Source organism: Myotis myotis, unplaced genomic scaffold, assembly GCF_014108235.1.
Source record: "Myotis myotis isolate mMyoMyo1 unplaced genomic scaffold, mMyoMyo1.p scaffold_m19_p_2, whole genome shotgun sequence".
Classification (NCBI taxonomy): domain Eukaryota; kingdom Metazoa; phylum Chordata; class Mammalia; order Chiroptera; family Vespertilionidae; genus Myotis; species Myotis myotis.
In genome coordinates, this window is record NW_023416324.1 from 143,467,093 (window position 1) to 143,484,571 (window position 17,479).

Genomic DNA, 17,479 nt, shown 5'->3' on the forward strand with positions numbered 1-17,479 from the left:
GCTCAGAATGGCTTAGATCAGCAGTTCTCAACCAGTGGGTCGCGACCCCTTTGGCAGTCAAACAACCCTTTCACAGGGGTCGCCCAAGACCATCCTGCGTATCAGATATTTACATTACAATTCATAACAGTAGCAACATTACAGTTATGAGTAGCAACGAAAATAATTTTATGGTTGGGTCACAACATGAGGAACTGTATTTAAAGGGCCAGAAGGTTGAGAACCACTGGTTTAGACACTCAGCTGGAGAAGCACTAACTCAGTGAGAGGTTCGGTTGTAAATAGAAAAAAGAAAACAAACAAACAAACTATGGAGTAAAAGTGATACTAGATAAGGAAGAAGTTACTGTAAAAGTCAAGGAAGGCATGCAGCCTGCCTCTACGTAAGTCACTAGTCCGCCTATTCTCAAAGCAAGAGGCTTGCACTATGTGCCTTAGGACCTATTTCAGTAGTAAATAAATGTATCTATACTTTCTACCTCTTGCCTTCTATACAGGAAATACATTTTGTGGCATTTACTATATTTATCTTTCTATTTGTTTGTATTTTTATCACATATATGTTAAGTTGCTTTAAAAATTCAGACTACTCATATTTTTACAATCAGTTAAAGCAGAAATAGTTCAAAATTGATACATGAATTTTACCCATTTGCCCTTACATTTAAAGCATCCACAGAGTCTATTTTTGATACAATAGGAACATTAAAATAAACATTTGATTCATATACTCATCTAGCATAATTTTCTTCAATAAAGTACTAAATCACTAGAGAAAATAATGGTTTACACAATGAACTCCAAATTAATATTTTTATTATAATTGTCCTACATTTTTAATCTAACAATACTAATGTCCTTAGTAACATCATTTGTATAATTTAAAAAAATATTGTTTAGGGAATTTATAATATTCCCAATAATTAGTGTATCATACATGTAAAAGCCATTTTACTAAGTAGAATACTCTGTTCCCTAACAACTGGGATCACTTTTTAAAGTTTCTTGTATATTCTATAGAACAAAATGCCCAAGAGCTTCATATACAATGGCACACGTTAGCCTCAGTTTGCATTTGGAATCCTAAGGGAATCTGGAATTGAGTGTAAAAACATATTACTACCAAAAGAAACAGAAATCAAAAATCTATGTCCTCGTTATGATGGACCAAGAATGGTCCATTATGAATTATCGTATACAGTGGGGCCTTGACTTACGAGTGTCCCGACTAACGAGTTTTTCGAGATACAAGCCGTCTTTCTGCCGATTTTTTGCTTTGAGTTGCGAGCTAAAATTCGGGTTACAAGCCAGCTTCAGAACCCCACCGCTAGTTGGCACTGCAAACGTCAAAGTGAACGCCACAACATCAGCCCAGCATCACATGTCTCACCCATTCACTTTAATGATTTGACATACGAATAATTTGAGTTACGGGCTCCATCACGGAACGAATTAAACTCGTAAGTCAAGGCCCCACTGTATAATAAAAGAGAAACATGCAAATTAACCATCCCTATGCTATGTTTAAGCCACACCCACAAGCCATGCCCACCAGCCAATCAGGAGAGAGTATGCAAATTAACCCAACTAAGATGGTGGCGGCCATGGGGCTGGAGCGAGCAGGAGGCTTGGGTTGCTCCTGGCGATGGAGGAAGCCAAGCTTCCCACCTGCCCTGGGCTCCGCTAAAGGCTACAAAGTTTCAATTATAGAAGATAAATAAATATCAGTTACCTGCCTCCAGCCCCACTCCGCCCCGTGGCCTCTGCTCAAGGAGGGGCTGGGAGCCTGGCCTGCCAGGGGCAACCCAGGCTTCCAGCCGGACCTGGCCTCTGCTCAAGGCTACAAAGTTTCAATTATAGAAGATAAATAAATCCCAGAAAAAAAGGAGAGACTGGGAGCTTGGGTCACAGGGGCGGGGGGGAGGGGGGAGGCACGGCGCATGGCCAGCCTGAAAACAGCCATCAGCCCCTCACCCAGGCTGGCCAGGCACCCCAGCAGGACTCCACCACCCTGAAGGGGCTGTGCGCAGCCTGAAAACGGCCCTCAGCCCCTCATCCAGTCTGGCCAGGCACCCTAGCTGGGACCTCCACCCTGAAAGGGCTGTGGCCAGCCTGCAAATAGCCCTCAGCCACTCACCCAGGCTGCCCACACTCCCATGGGGTGAGGGTCTCCGCTGGGGACCTTGGCCAGCCTGCAAACAGCCATCAGCCCCTCACCCATGCTGGCCAGGCACCCCGGTGGGGACCCCCCACCCTGAAGGGGGCATGGCCAGTCTGAAAACAGCCCTTAGCCCCTCACCCAGACTGGCCAGGTACACCAGCGGGACCCCCACCCTGATCCGGGACACCCTTCAGGGCAAACCAGCCAGCCCTCACCCATGCACCAGGCCTCTATCCTATATAATAAAAGGGTAATATGCAAATTGACCATAACAGCAGAATGACTGGGAATAACTGGTCACTATGACAAACACTGACCACCAGGGGGTGCCCCCTGGTGCTTAGTACGCTCCCACAAGGGGAGCTCTGCTCAGCCACAAGCCAGGCTGCCAGCTGCCAGCACAGGATGTCCGACTACAGCTTAGGTCTGCTCCCCACTGGCAAGTGGACATTCCCTGAGGGTTCCCGGGCTGCCAGAGGGATGTCTGACTGCCAGGTTAAGCCCAATCCCCTGGGGAGTGGGCCTAAACCAGCAGGTGGACATCCCCCGAGGGGTCCCAGACTGCGAGAGGGCACAGGCCAGGCTGAGGGACCCCCCGCTGCTAAGTGCACAAATTTTTGTGCACTGGTCCTCTAGTGATTAGATATTTATCAAATGTAAATTTTGCATAAACACAGCTGGCCACAGAATATGGGACATGGATGACAGTAAAATCTAACTAGGAATGCTAGAAAAGCACAAAAACTAATAAACTTTGTCTTAAGGTTGAATTTAGGAGAGTGACAAAATTTAGACACTTAAAATACAGAATTTAAAGAGTAGTATCAATGTAACCAGTCATCATTATGCAATCTATCACCACCTACAGAAATCTACACGCAATCAACCAAAATTTATAGAGTCCCCCATGATATCCTCCTATACAATAAGTCACAAATATAAAAATTTATAAATGAAATGGTTTTTACATCTAATGAGTTAGAAAATGTTTCAAGTTACTATAGAATAAGTAAAAAGTGGGAATGAAGTTTACCACATTACATATTACTACAACCATTAAAATACTGTAGAAACTCAAATTCCTGACCTAGAAGTTACACACCTTCTCACTGTCCTAATACCCTAAAATGTAAATTTTTAAGGGACCAGGAAGAATTTCAGGGCTACTAAATCTGAATAAGAACTGTAAAGATATTTCCAGAAAAAAACTAGTTTTATTAGATCAATGGTAGGACTATGAAGTGAAAATATAGTTTTAAACAAACATCTGGCTTCTCACAATCGTGGCCATTCTTGAAAGGTCTAAGAAGAAACAATCACTAGGATACATCTCTACCTTACTTCTAGCTCCTTCTGGCAATCTAAACTCCCCTGAGCAGTCCTGGGGAAGAGTCTTAGAGCTTTAAGTTAAAAGGCAATTGGAAGATTTACCACCCTCAAGATATGTGGTCCAAGAATATTAAGTGATGAACCTACAGTTATATATTAGGTTAGGCTACTATGCTTATGTTAGGGTTCATCACTAATTTAGAGAGCAAATTATGAATAAGTAAATCTTTATGCCATTTTACATTGGGGAGAGGGTTTTCCTATGTTTAAATTAGATGGTTTTATTCTCTCTGGGCTATTTGTTTTTCAGGTATTTACAGACAAATTCAGAGTCTGCATACCTAGGTAAATTAATTTTCTCTATACAATCCTATGTCTCATTAGGCTAATTTTCTCAACCTGAAAGAAACATTAGAGGTTTCTTAGATTTTTTTTTATATATATAAGGCAAATTAAATACACAGAGGTTATCTTAAACTGAAATTCAACTTAACTATGTTAAAACATTATATATTTTAATTAATACTATATTTGTTTTTCAGTTTGGAAATCTAAGTAAAGTAGCACTATTAGTGAATATTCTCAATATATTTAAAATATCCCAGAAATCAAATGACTTATTATATTCTTTACTTGGTTTAAGGTAGATCATAAAATTTAACATTAAATTAGCCAAACAACAAAGCTTTAATGAGGAGTCTCTAAATCAAAAATTATGGCTACAAAATAAGGAGTCAGTTGATGCATCCTCCACCCCAGTCTAGTTTCTCACTTAATAGACAAGTATGAGAATGGAAACTACATCTCTCACCCACATCTACCACACCCACACATTCAATCAAGACTCCATCTTAAAGACAGTGTTGCCTATATTAAATGCTGGTGGATGTGGAGCAATAGGAAACCAGTGGCAATGTAAAACATTACAGCCACTTCAGAAGACATTTAGGAGTTTCTTACAAAGCTAAACATAAGCTTACCATAAGATCAAGCAATCATGCTCCTAGGTATTTACTCAAATGAGCTGAAAGCTTATGTCCACACAAAAACCTGCATATGAATATTTACAGCAGTTTTATCAATAATTACCAAAAACTGGAACCAAGATGTCCGTCAACAAGTAAATGAATAAGCAAACTGTGATATACCCATGTACTTAGTATTATTCAGTGATAAAAATAAAATAAAAACAAGCTATGAAGACATGGAGGAACCTTAAATGCATATTGTTAAGTGAAGAAAGCCAGTCTGAAAACATTATATTATTACATGCTTTCAACAATATGACTTTCTAAGAGGGTTAAACCATACTGCAGAGCAAAGGGCATTTTAAAAGCAGTGAAACTATTCTAAGATGATACTGTGCTAGAAAATACATGACATTATACATTTGTCAAAACGCACAAAACTGTATGACACAAAGAGTGAATGCTAATACAAACTATGAACTTTAGTTAATAATTCTGTATCAATATTGGTTCATCAACTGTAACAAATGTACCACACACTACATAAGATATTAATAATAGGAATAACTGCATATAGGGGAGAGGGTACTTCCCAAGTAATTTTTCTGTAAATCTAAAACTGCTCTAAAATATAAAATATATTTTAAAAAATTAGAACACTCTCTCACAAATTAGCTATTATCATAAATTTTTATAAAACTACAAGGTCTAGATAATGCGAAAAGGGAATACACAATTGAAATAACATTTCTGCAAAGTAAACACATTTTGACATTTATACTACCTGTGAAACAAAAAGCAACATAAATGACCTTAACACTAAGAAATAAAATCTGATATAGTCTTACCTGTCCTGTGACTGCTCCTCATACATCCTCTCCTTGCCTTCTTTAAAGAGTCTTATGGCCCGTTTTGACTTTTTCATTAGACTATCAATGTAGATTTTAAAATATTCATTCTCACTGAGTTGGGCAAGTTTCTGGTTGTCATCATATTTACTCAATATAAGTCGCAAATGCTGATATGTATCAGGTAAAATATCAAGTATATATGGTGGGCTATTTTTCAACTGAAGTTTGGGATTTTGGCACAGTCTGACCTAAAAAAAAAAGACAAAAATAAAACATTTCATATGAACCACAATATTTTCTTTTATAGAGAAACTTAGTGAACGATGTACTATTTCTTTACTTTACATAGTATGAATTTTGACTTTAAATTATTAACACCAGTCTACAAAGAGTTGACAAATATCTGTATCTATCTTAATACAATTAAATCCTATTTCCTTCTCCTCCTATTCAGTTTTTTTTATTGAATTTATTGAGGTGACATTGGTTAATAAAATTATATAGGCTTCAGGTGCACAATTCTATAGTATATGAGCTATAAACTGTATTGTTTGTTCATGTCCCCAAGTCAAGTCTCCTTCTATGACCATTTATTCCTCCTTTACCCTGTTCTACCTCCTGCCAACCCCCTTTTCCTCTGGTAATCACCATACTGTTGTCTGTGTACATGAGGTTTTGTTTTTTGTTTTGTTTTTTTCTCAGTTTTTTTTTGGTCATACCTTTACTTTCAAGTCCTAAAGTTTTCTTCCTCTCTTCTACAATGTCTCATTATTCATGGCTTAATAGAACTCCAGGGTATAATTATTGTATACCACGAACAGTCTCTTTTTAAAAAAATGAGGAAATGAGTCTCTTCTGCTGGTAACCAATGTCTCACATCTATGTATTATTTTACTACATTGAACTCCTAGGTAAAATGCTTTCATAGATTTTAATTAATGTTTTATATATTGTTCCTAACCCTGGGGAGAATAAAACATAAGTGCAATTTTAATAACTGAGTTATTAAGTAGTAAATGGTGTCAGGTTAGAACGAGTCTTTTCCACCTCCCCAGATTCTCTCCCATGCCTATAAACCCGTGTTACAGTATAACCACTCGGTCATTCCATCAGGTGCCGCACAACCACTGGGTGTTTAGGGCTGCCTGCAGAACTGAAAATACCTTCTGCTAGCAAGAAAAGAGAGTAACTCAACTAGTACATTCACTTCCACATGTTCATGTGACTTTTAGTCAAAATCAACACATCTCATTCTTACCCCTTGAACCAGGGTATAAGGAACCACCCGATTAAGTATTTAATTAAATCATTGGGAATTCCATAAGAGTTCTCAACCTGTGGGTCGCGACCCCTTTGACAGTCGAACGACCCTTTCACAGGGGTCGCCTAAGACCATCCTGCATATCAGATATTTACATTACAATTCATAACAGTAGCAACATTACAGTTATGAAGTAGCAACGAAAATAATTTTTTTTAGATATATTTTATTGATTTTTTTATAGAGAGGAAGGGAGAGGGATAGAGAGTTAGAAACATCGATGAAAGAGAAACATCGATGAGCGCCTCCTGCACACTCCCCACTGGGGATGTGCTCGCAACCAAGGTACATGCCCTTGACCGGAATCGAACCTGGGACCCTTCAGTCCACAGGCCGACGCTCTATCCACTGAGCCAAACCGGTTAGGGCAATGAAAATAATTTTATGGTTGGGTCACAACATGAGGAACTGTATTTAAACGGCCAGAAGGTTGAGAACCACTGCATAAGACCATACATAGAGTGAACTTGCAAAATGTACACATACAGGCACATTTACTGAAAGCTAATGAATAGTAAACTTGAGGGTCCCTCATATACCTGGCTCTCTTCTAAGGCCTTCATTATTATTATTTTCTTTTCTTTTTTTGTAAAATTCTCAAGAGCAAGACATTTTAAACACAATTGGTTAAGACTGCCGTCTTTTTCTAATATGACTTTCCTTCCATCACATTTATCCTGCTGTTGGTTGGCAATGGAGTAGCCATGGACATTTGTGGAATCTGGCTAATTAGAATTTGGGCTGGAGATACATTTAATTTAGCTTTAGTAGAAGGTACATGTGAAGTGCACAGTCACTTCTAGAATTAAATTACTGTCAGCAGTTGTAATAAAAGAATGACTTCAGGAATACTGTAAGTGCCCACGATGCTCACTAGCCCAGCATAGGAGCAGGAAGGTCCAAGTCAAATCGGGTCATCTGAGTGTGTCCAGTGATACTCACAACTGTGGACAATGGAAGAGAATCAAAGTATAAAATGTACAGAGTGGAAATTCCCTGATGTTTGTGAATTTCTCATACTTTTAAAGTATGACTTGTTGTAACTTTATTTTCAAAGAAAATTCACCTTTATATCCAATTTTGTATCTATACTTTTGTATCTGTATTTTGTTTTAATTAAAAGGACCCTTCCCACCCTAACCGGTTTGGCTCAGTGGATAGAGCGTTGATTCCGGTCAAGGGCATGTACCTTGGCAGCTGATCAATGTGTCTCTCTCATCGATGTTTCTAACTCTCTATCCCTCACCCTTCTTCTCTGTAAAAAATCAATAGAATATATTTGAAAAAATAAAAAACAAATAAAAGGACCCCTCCAAATTTCAGGTTTCACAAAACTTGCATCCTCTGCTGGGTACTCATAAAAGTGCCTGGGCCAAATAGAAAGCAGTTGAATAATAATACTTTCAAGAACCACAAACAAAAAATCAAGGAGCCCTGGCCAGTGTAACTCAGTTGGTTGGATGTCATGGCATGCACCAAAAGGTTGCTGGTTCGATTCCTAGTCAGGGCACATGTCCAGGTTGTAGGCTGGATCCCTGATAGGAGGCAACAGGTCGATGTTCCACTCTGATACCAATGTTTCTCTTTCTCTATCCCTCTCCTTCCTCTCTCTCTAAAAATTAATATTTTTAAAAAACTCAAGAAAATAACAAATGAAAAAAAGTACTCAAACTTGCTATCTCTCTTGCTTTTTTTAAAAGAAATAACCATATAATTTTTTTATGGGGAGAAAAATCTTCCTCAAACTATCAAGCATGAGCCCCTAACTTAAGACAACCATTTGTCACATTCACTGAGAGCATCTATCTTCATATCTTCCTCCTCTTTGTATACAGTGCCCAAAACAGAATTGTCTAGCACATAGTAAACAGCCACACTCAAGGGGCCAAAGAGCCGCATGTGGCTCGCGAGCCGCAGTTTGCCGACCACTGGTCTAGCACATAGTACAGAACTAATAAGTGGGTATACAGATGACTTGGTTGATTAATTCTGGAATACCATATACCTTATATATGCATAAGGTATATATAAAATACATAAATAGTATGATTTATTACTTCCCTATTTTCATGATTAAACTACACTAATATTCAAATCATTAACCCAAAGGTATAGGCATAGTTTAAATGTAAAAACTTCCCTAAAGACTGAGGAAGTCACAAATATATCAATGATTTAAGAAATCCTAGTTGAAATAGGATACAGTTTTTCAATTCTTAAAACTAAAAAATGGTATCAGAAGTATATACAAACTTCAAAAATATCTCTACTAACATCCTCCAAGAGCAGTTTAATATCAGCACATAAAACTTGGTACAACATGTCACAGTTTAAAAAATTATTAACTTATAGTTAGGGGACTGGGAAGTTGCAAATTCATTTTCTCTATTGTTGAATATTTTAACTGATACATAAAAAATTTCTCCCGGGTACTTTTTTCAGACATTCCAAATAACTGTTCTTTAATAGATTCTTTTAAATGTTACACATTTTTAATTAACTATTATCTACCTAATCTTTTTCTCATTTGCTTTATTTAAATCGTAATTCTCTCTGGGAATTTATTGTTTCATTCAGTAATATTGTTTGAATAACTACTATATACCAGGTACTAAGCTTTGTGCCAGGAAATTACAGATGATTAGAAGATACTTCCTGACTCAAGGAGTCTGGCAGAAGAGACCTAGTTCTCTATAATTAACTTAGGAGCAAGGCAATTCTGCTCTAAGGGATCTTAGTAAAGATTCTGTCCAATCCATTCATTTTCAGATAAAGAAACTAAGAACTACAAAGATTAAGGGACTATTAAGAAGTCATTAATCCAACACAAGAGCCAGCATCTTCTGAATCTCAAGCTGATCTTCTTTCTACCTATATCATAATTTAATTAGTATCAGACATATAATCAATGATCCCTGGCTAAACACATTTACATTTTTATTTTATTCCATTTGCAAATTTACATGAACTTTGGGACCCATTTTTTAATTTTACAAACCTTTGTGTAAGGCATTGTTTCAGGCCCTAGGGAATATAGAAAGAAAGAAATCACAGATCTATGAGTTTTGTAGTGAAAAAAACTAGTGGCTTAGAAAAGAATTGCAAGAGAATTTGAGCATTGCAAAACAGGAATGTATGAAGAGCTACATGGGAGTGTTAAGAAAGGCATACCGAAATTTGTAAAAGGAATATTCCAGGCAAAGGGTGTGCAAAGGCTTGAGAGGAAGCAAAGTGTACAGTGTGTGAAGAGCAGAGTCAATACACTCATTCAAAAACATAGGGACACAGAAAACCCATGGGTGAGTGGTACAAGTAGGTTTGAAATCGGCTAGAGTCAGTTCATCAGGCCCTTACAGGTGACAGTTTTCTAAACTTGCACTGCAGAACGTGCAACATACAATGCTAAACTACCATATGCTGCTGAGCATGCAGTTCATCAGGTGGATTAGTATTAAATTCTGATTTATGACAGCTCCTGCCGAAAACGAATAATCCTACACCAGGAATATGCCTTCTTAAAAGGTCAAATTCGATTCGATTCAATTCAATAAATATTTATTGAGGGCCTGTTACGTGCAAGGACTGCCAAAGCCAGGAAAGAAAAGCTGCTTTTCAAAAAGCAGTATATTAAGGAGAAAAATCAAGCTCAACACAAGGTTCAAGTTCTGATTCAAGCAATTTAGACCTCTTCTAGAAGTACCCAAGTCACTCCCTAGAATGAAAGTGGGTCCCAACACAGCAGAGCTTACCCAAAGAACAAATCTGCAGTCACATTTTACAATGACAAACTTTTTAGGGCACCGACTGGTGCATGAGAGCATTGGTTCATTAGCAACATTACTCTCTGCTTTTGAACTAAAAGGCAAAACATTTAGTATTGGACTTAGGCTAAAAATTCCATTAAAGTAACTGATTCAAAGGATTTTAGAGCTAGCAAAAGGGGACCGTGGGGATCACCAAGACTAACTTAACTCCCTCCCTTTGAGATGACAATACTAAAAGACAGAAATGGAACCTAGTTGAGAGTCAGGCACTCTCTCCATTACAGTAAACAACTGCCCTGTGTATTTATTTAAATGTATTAAAGAATTTTAAGCAGACCTCTCTGTATATGTCCGCATTGTTTGACATACCTAAAAAATATACATCTAGCCCTAACAGTAGATTTGTGCTCAGTAGATAGAGTGTCAGCCTGCGGACTCAAGGGTCCCATGTTCGATTCCAGTCAAGGGCATGTGCCTTGGTGCGGGCACATCCCCAGTGGGGAGTGTGCAGGAGACAGCTGATCGGTGTTTCTCTCTCATCGATGTTTCTGACTATCCCTCTCCCTTCCTCTCTGTAAAAAATAAATAAAATATATTTAAAATATATATATATATATATATATATATATATATATATATATACGTCTAATCTATACATACTGTATATGTATTTCAATATATGAATATGTATGCACATATATAAAAATGTATATTCAGTCATATCAAAGCAAAAGCACAAATATAAACACAGAATTTACAAGAATTTTAAAACCCATTAATTATTCTTAGAACACTCTTACATTTAAAGAGTTTCCTGATTTTGCCTTAATTAAAATTTCCAGCCAACAGGTAACAAAGAGTATTAGGTCACCTCACATATTTCTTGCAAACAAGGTCAAACCAGCCCCTACAATGGAAAGTTTACTGAACCAAATGGAAACTTTAACAGTAAGGAATTGTGTCTATATGGTAGCAGACTTTCATTACGAAACACACCTCACTTCATGGGACATCAAGTAATGTACCCATTTTTAAAGACAATACAGAAAGCCTGAAAGAATGCCTTGTCTCTGCTTCTCACGTAAATGTTGTAAGAGGTTCTGTATTGCAGTTACATAAAAGTACATCATCATGATAAAAAGTATCTAAAAGTAATTTGGTTTGTGGTAGGCAGGCAGACATGAGCAGAATAAAGATGATGGGCCAAGTACAGGTCACCAGGGCTAAAAGCCCCGAGTGCCTAGCATCAGGCAAAACTGGGAAAACAAGGACCTCACCCCTAGGTAACCTTTCCTGTTCTAGCATATGCTGATAACACTGTTCAGACTCTCCCCTGACCTTTCCTCCCCTGGCCTATTGCTAGTCATGTGGTTTTAGACCACCTTAGAGGAGGAACAAGAGGCAGGAGAATAAGTTCATACAACCCCCAAACAAACCCTTGCACTAACCCCTAGGGATAACATCTAGACTTCAGTTGTGTTTCAGCTCCAGCACCAGAAAAGCAGCAAAACCAGACAAGGGATGCATGGCTGACCTCAGGACCAGATGCACTGACTAATGACCCCCTGCCCTGGTGCCAACCAATTGACCAGGACCCTGAAAGGAGACACCTGGAAAGCTGATGAATTTTCTATTGAGATCCTCTCTCCCTGGGACCTCCCCTAAAGTCTCCACCCTTAAAAGCCCTTAGGACAGAGAACCCAGCACACTGTCCCTCTCAGAAGCACACCCATGCTCTTCATGTTCCCCTTTGCTTCCCCCAGGTCAGGCACCTTTAGTGTTCCCTCGCCTAAGTTCCAAGACCCTTCTTTTACCTTTGTAACTTAATTCCTGAGCCTATTTCTTATAGAGCTCACTTCTTCTTCCTCTCTGACTTTCTACATAAATGTTCTCTTATAATTTGAGTCTTGGCTCTGAACTCTTTCTTGGCCAGAACTCAAAGTACAGAAGTTGCTTAACCAAGCTCTGGTCTGACCACTTGTCTAATACCTGGAGTGGTTATTACCGCCAACAGGTCTTTCCATTTGAATTCAGCAAATCATCACTAAGTGTACAAAAAGCAAAATGTATCAAGTATAGCCCTGACCCAGCGGTTCTCAACCTGTGGGTCGCGACCCCTTTGGGGGTCGAACGACCCTTTCACAGGGGTCACCTAAGACCATCGGAAAACACATATGTAATTTCATATGGTTTTTGTGATTAATCACTATGCTTTAATTATGTTCAATTTGTAACAATGAAATTGGGGGTCGGTCACCACAACATGAGGAACTGTATTAAAGGGTCGTGGCATTAGGAAGGTTGAGAACCACTGCCCTAACCGGTTTGGCTCAGTGGATACAGCATCGACCTGTGGATTGAAGGGTCCCAGGTTTGATTCCGGTCAAGGGCATGTACCTTGGTTGTGGGCACATCCTCAGTAGGAGGTGTGCAGGAGGCAGCTGATCAATGTTTCTCTCTCATCGATGTTTCTAACTCTCTCTCTCCCTTCCTCTCTGTAAAAAATCAATAAAATATGTATTTTTTTAAAAAAAGAAAAATGTATAAAGTATAAAAAGTAAAAAGTATAAAAATAATATGAACTCTTCCTACATAGACTATCAGTTGGGCAGAACAAGAAAGTTAGCATATAAAATTGGATTTTGAGGAAACTAACAATTCCTCCATGGTTTTCAATGAAGATTTCTTTAGAAGACTGATATAATGAAGCACTATTAAAAACTGATTAGTTGTAATTAAAATGTCAATTGTGTATTCATTTGTTTGCAATTTTTCTTCCAAATAAGAATGGAGCCCAGCTGGTGTGGCTCAGTGGTTCAGTGTGGACCCATGAGCCAGGATATCACCAGTTTAATTCCTGGTCAATCACCAATAGGAAATGTGAAGGAGTCAGTCGATCTATGTTTCCCTCTCACATCAATTTTTCTTTCTCTCTATTCCTCTCCCTTCCTCTCTCTCTAAAAATCAATAGAAACATCTATACTAATAAAAGGGTAATATACTAATTAGACTGGACATCTTCCAGACGTCCTTCCAGACAAAGCCATGGTGGCATGGGTCGAGGCAGAGGCAATTAGGGGCGATCAGGCCGGCAGGGGAGGGCAGTTAGGGGGTGATCAGGCCAACAGGAGAGCAGTTACGGAGCGATCAAGCCGGCAGGGGAACAGTTAGGGGGCGATCAGGCCGGCAAGGGAGCAGTTAGGGGCATCAGGCCAGCAAGCAGAGGTGGTTAGGGGTGATCAGGCCGGCAGGCAAGCAGTTAGGAGCCAACGGTCCCGGATTGCGAGAGGGATATTCGACTGCCAGTTTAGGTTTGGCAGTTGGACATCCCCCGAAGGGTCCCAGATTGGAGAGGATAAAGGCTGGGCTGGGGGAACACCCTCTCCCCTATGCATGAATTTCATGCACCAGGCCTCTAGTATTTTATAAAAAAAGAATAGAATTTCCGTAAGGGTAGAGAACATCTCTAATCGCAATGGTCTATCTCCTCACCTAATGTAGAATCTTATACATAGTAGATGTGCAGTAAATATGTGATGAAGGGAAGGAGGAAAAAGAGGAAAAGAACAAAGGAAGAACCTCTCAGAAGAAGCTAATAATACAGATAGGAAGTCTATGACCTATGATAAATCTGTCTAAAAAAATGAGAACAAAGTTGGCAGAAGAATTTGATCTTATCAAATACAGGGGTAAAGATACTCTTGATTTACTTGTCATGGAAGGAGGCAGAATCATATTACTCCACGGAGCAGTGTGCTTGAATATGTATACTATGAACATAGACATTAAAATCAATAAAAGCTAGGATGTGGCCCTGCCATTTACTAGCTTTACAACCTTGGGTCAGTTTCTTCTTCTTGAAACCTCTTAGGATGTTTAATTCTTACAAGAGGAAATGTAAAGTGCTTTGCACAGGCCCTGGCACATAGTTGGCACTCACTATTTTTTAGTATTCCTTCTCCTTTCATATTTTACTAGAGGCCCGGTGCACAAAAATTTGTGCACTTGGGGGGGGGGGTGTCCCTCAGCCCGGCCTGTGCCCTCTCGCAGTCTGGGACCCCTCGGGAGATAACGACCTGCTGGCTTAGGCCTGCTCCCGGGTGGCAGAGGGCAGGCCCAATCCCTAGGTGCAGCCCCTGGTCGGGCTCAGAGCAGGGCCGATTGGGGAGTTGGGGCGCCATCCCCTGTCATGCACAGAGCAGGGCAGATCGGGAGGTTGCGATGCCACCCTCAGTCACGCACGGGGTAGGGCCGATTGGGGGGTTGAGGCACCGCCCCCGTCACACACACTCAAGGCAGGGTCTATGGGGAGGTTGTGGCGCCACCCCCTGTCACGCACAGAGCAGGGCCAATCAGGGGGTTGGGGCACTGCCACCTGTCACTCACAGAGCAGGGCCCATCAGGGGGGTTGGGGCTCCGTACCCTGTCACACACAGAGCAGGGCCCATCAGGGGGTTGGAGAGCTCCCCCCTGTCATGCACAGAGCAGGGCCGATCAGGGGGTTGAGGAGCTCCCCCCTGTCACTCACAGAGTAGGGATGATAGGGGAGTTGGGGCACCGCCCCCTGTCACACACACAGCAGGGCGGATCAGGGGGTTGGGGCGCCGCACCCTCTGACACTCAGGGCAGGGCCGACAGGGAGGTTATGGCTCTACCCCGTCACACACAGAGCAGGGCCCGTGGGGGGAGGGAGGGTGGGGCGCCGCCCTCTATGACCAACAGAGCAGGGCTGATCAGGGGGTTGCGGCGCCGCCACTGTCACACTCAGGGCAGGGCCGATGGGGAGGTTATGGCTCTACCCCGTCAAACACAGAGCAGGGCCCGTAGGGAGAGGGAGGGTGGGGTGCCGCCCTCTATGACCCACAGAGCAGGGCCGATCAGGGGGTTGCGGCGCCGTCACTGTCACACTCAGGGCAGGGCCAATGGGGAGGTTATGGCTCTACCCCGTCATACACAGAACAGGGCCCGTGGGGGGGGGGGGGGGGGTTGGGGCGCCACACCCTGTCACACACAGAGCCGCAGGGCGATCAGGGGGTTGGGGAGCTCCCCCGTATCAGGCACAGAGCAGGGCTGATCAGGGGGTTGGGGTGCCTTCCGCTGTCATGAACAGAGCAGGGCGGATAGGGAGGTTGTGGCCCCGCCCCCTGTCACACACAGAGCCGCAGGGCGATCAGGGGGTTTGGGCGCTGCCCCCTGTCACGCTGATCCCGGTGCCAGGAGGCCTCTCGGCTCCGCTGATCCTGGTGCTGAGAGGCATATTACCCTTTTACTATATAGGATAGAGGTCTGGTGCACAGGTGGGGGCTGGCTGGTTTGCCCTGAAGGGTGTCCTGGATCAGGGTGGGGGTCCCCACTGGGGTGCCTGGCCAGGCTGGATGAGGGGATGATGGCTGTTTGCAGCTGGTCACACATCCTTCAGGGTGGGGGTCCCCACTGGGGTGCCTGGCCAGTCTGGGTGAGGGGCTGATGGATGTTTTCAGGCTGGCGGGTGACTGAAGCTCCCCACCGCTCCTTTTTTTTCTTTTTTTTTTTTTTATTCTGGCCAGCTTTAGCTCTGAGGCTTGGCTCCAGCTCTTAGGCCTCAGCTGCTGAAAGCAGGTATCTGGTTTGTTTGGGTTCTGTAATTGAAACACTGTTTCAACTCTGGCTCTGAGATCCGGGCTGGCTGAAAGCAGGTTTCTGGGGTCTTGTTTAGCTTCTATATTTGTAACAATGTTTCAAACTGTAAGCTCAGAGGCCAGCAGCGGCAGGCCGGGAACGTTGGAGTCCTCCGTCACTGAAGCAATCAAGCCTAATGTTCGCTTCAAGCTGCCTGGCTGCCGGCCGCTGCCGGGAGCCGGTCCATGCTTGTTGTTTCAAGGGACCTGGCATATATGGCATACTGTTTTTAATATGTTTGCTCACCTTCTTGGCACTATGTGTTTTAACCAAGGTCTCTGAGAAAGGTTGTTTCCCCAGGTAGGGATTTTCCCCTGAAGTTAGGGAGGGAATAAAACCTCTTAACTAGTGCCAGGTGGGTAATTAATCACTTTAACTACGAACAATCATGCTTAAGCTACATAATCTTTACTCCCTGGAATGGAGATAAGAAACGCCCTAACCTTTGTAATAGAGATTGATAGGATTGAATCAACTGGTATAAATACAGATGTAATAAGACAGCAAGACACAGAATTTAGAATACAGAGCTTAGAACACAGAACTAAGAAGACAGAACGAAGAGAGACAGAACCTAGGCACAGACCCTACACAGAACGTTCTCTAGAGACAGAAGAACTTCGCTGGAGAGAACATGGCAAAAGATCCTGGACAGAAACTGGCCTCAGAACCTAGAGACAGAACCTAGCGAGAGAACATGGCAAAAGATCCTGGACTGAACCTGACTACAGAAATTAGCAAGAGAACCTGACTAGAACCTGGTAACTGAACCTGGCTGGAGAACCTGGCCAGAACCTGGCTAGAGAACCTAGCGAGGGAACTTGGCTACAGAACCTGGCTGGAGAACCTGGAGAACCTGGCTGGAGAACCTAGCGAGGGAACATGGACACAGAACCTGGCTGGAGATCCTAAGCAGAACTTCGCTGGAGATCCAGACCAGAACTTGGCTGGAGATCCTGGCTAGAGATCCTGGCTAGGCTGCTGATCAACTGAACGCTGTCTCTGTGTCATTCCTTCTTCGCCGACTCCATCCACACCTTTGGGGACCCCTGGACCTGCTGGGGTTGGACCCCGGCATCTGGCGCCCGAACAGGGACCCCTAGGTAAGCCCCACTCTCGGGATGGATAGGACTCCACCGTAGGAGAGGGTGGATAGTCTCCGCCGACTCCGTCCACACCTTTGGGAAGCCCTGGAACAGGATTCCCCTAGGTAAGCCCCCCCCCCCCCCCATTGAGAACCCCACACTCGGGACGGATAGGACTCCACCAGGGTACTGCAGACCCCCCTACAGAGGATAAGTAGGGTAAGAAGGTGGATAGTACAGAACTTAGATTGAGAAGATGTGCCATACTGAGTCCAAAGAAAGAAGACTCTGTATAGATTCTTAGATTAAGAAGATGTGCCATACTGAGTCTAAAGAAATAAG

General features: G+C 42.1%; 1 protein-coding gene across 7 annotated transcripts in view; it reads right to left on the reverse strand.

Annotated features, from left to right (window-relative positions):
• The window catches only part of CBLB (Cbl proto-oncogene B), a 251,550-nt gene that overhangs the window by 221,805 nt on the left and 12,266 nt on the right, over window positions 1-17,479 (reverse strand). For all 7 annotated transcript variants that reach the window (XM_036350236.1, XM_036350235.1, XM_036350231.1 and 4 more), the window contains exon 3: window positions 5,307-5,557. In XM_036350236.1, coding sequence (XP_036206129.1) covers window positions 5,307-5,557 — 251 coding nt within the window. The remainder of the gene's footprint in view (window positions 1-5,306; window positions 5,558-17,479) is intronic.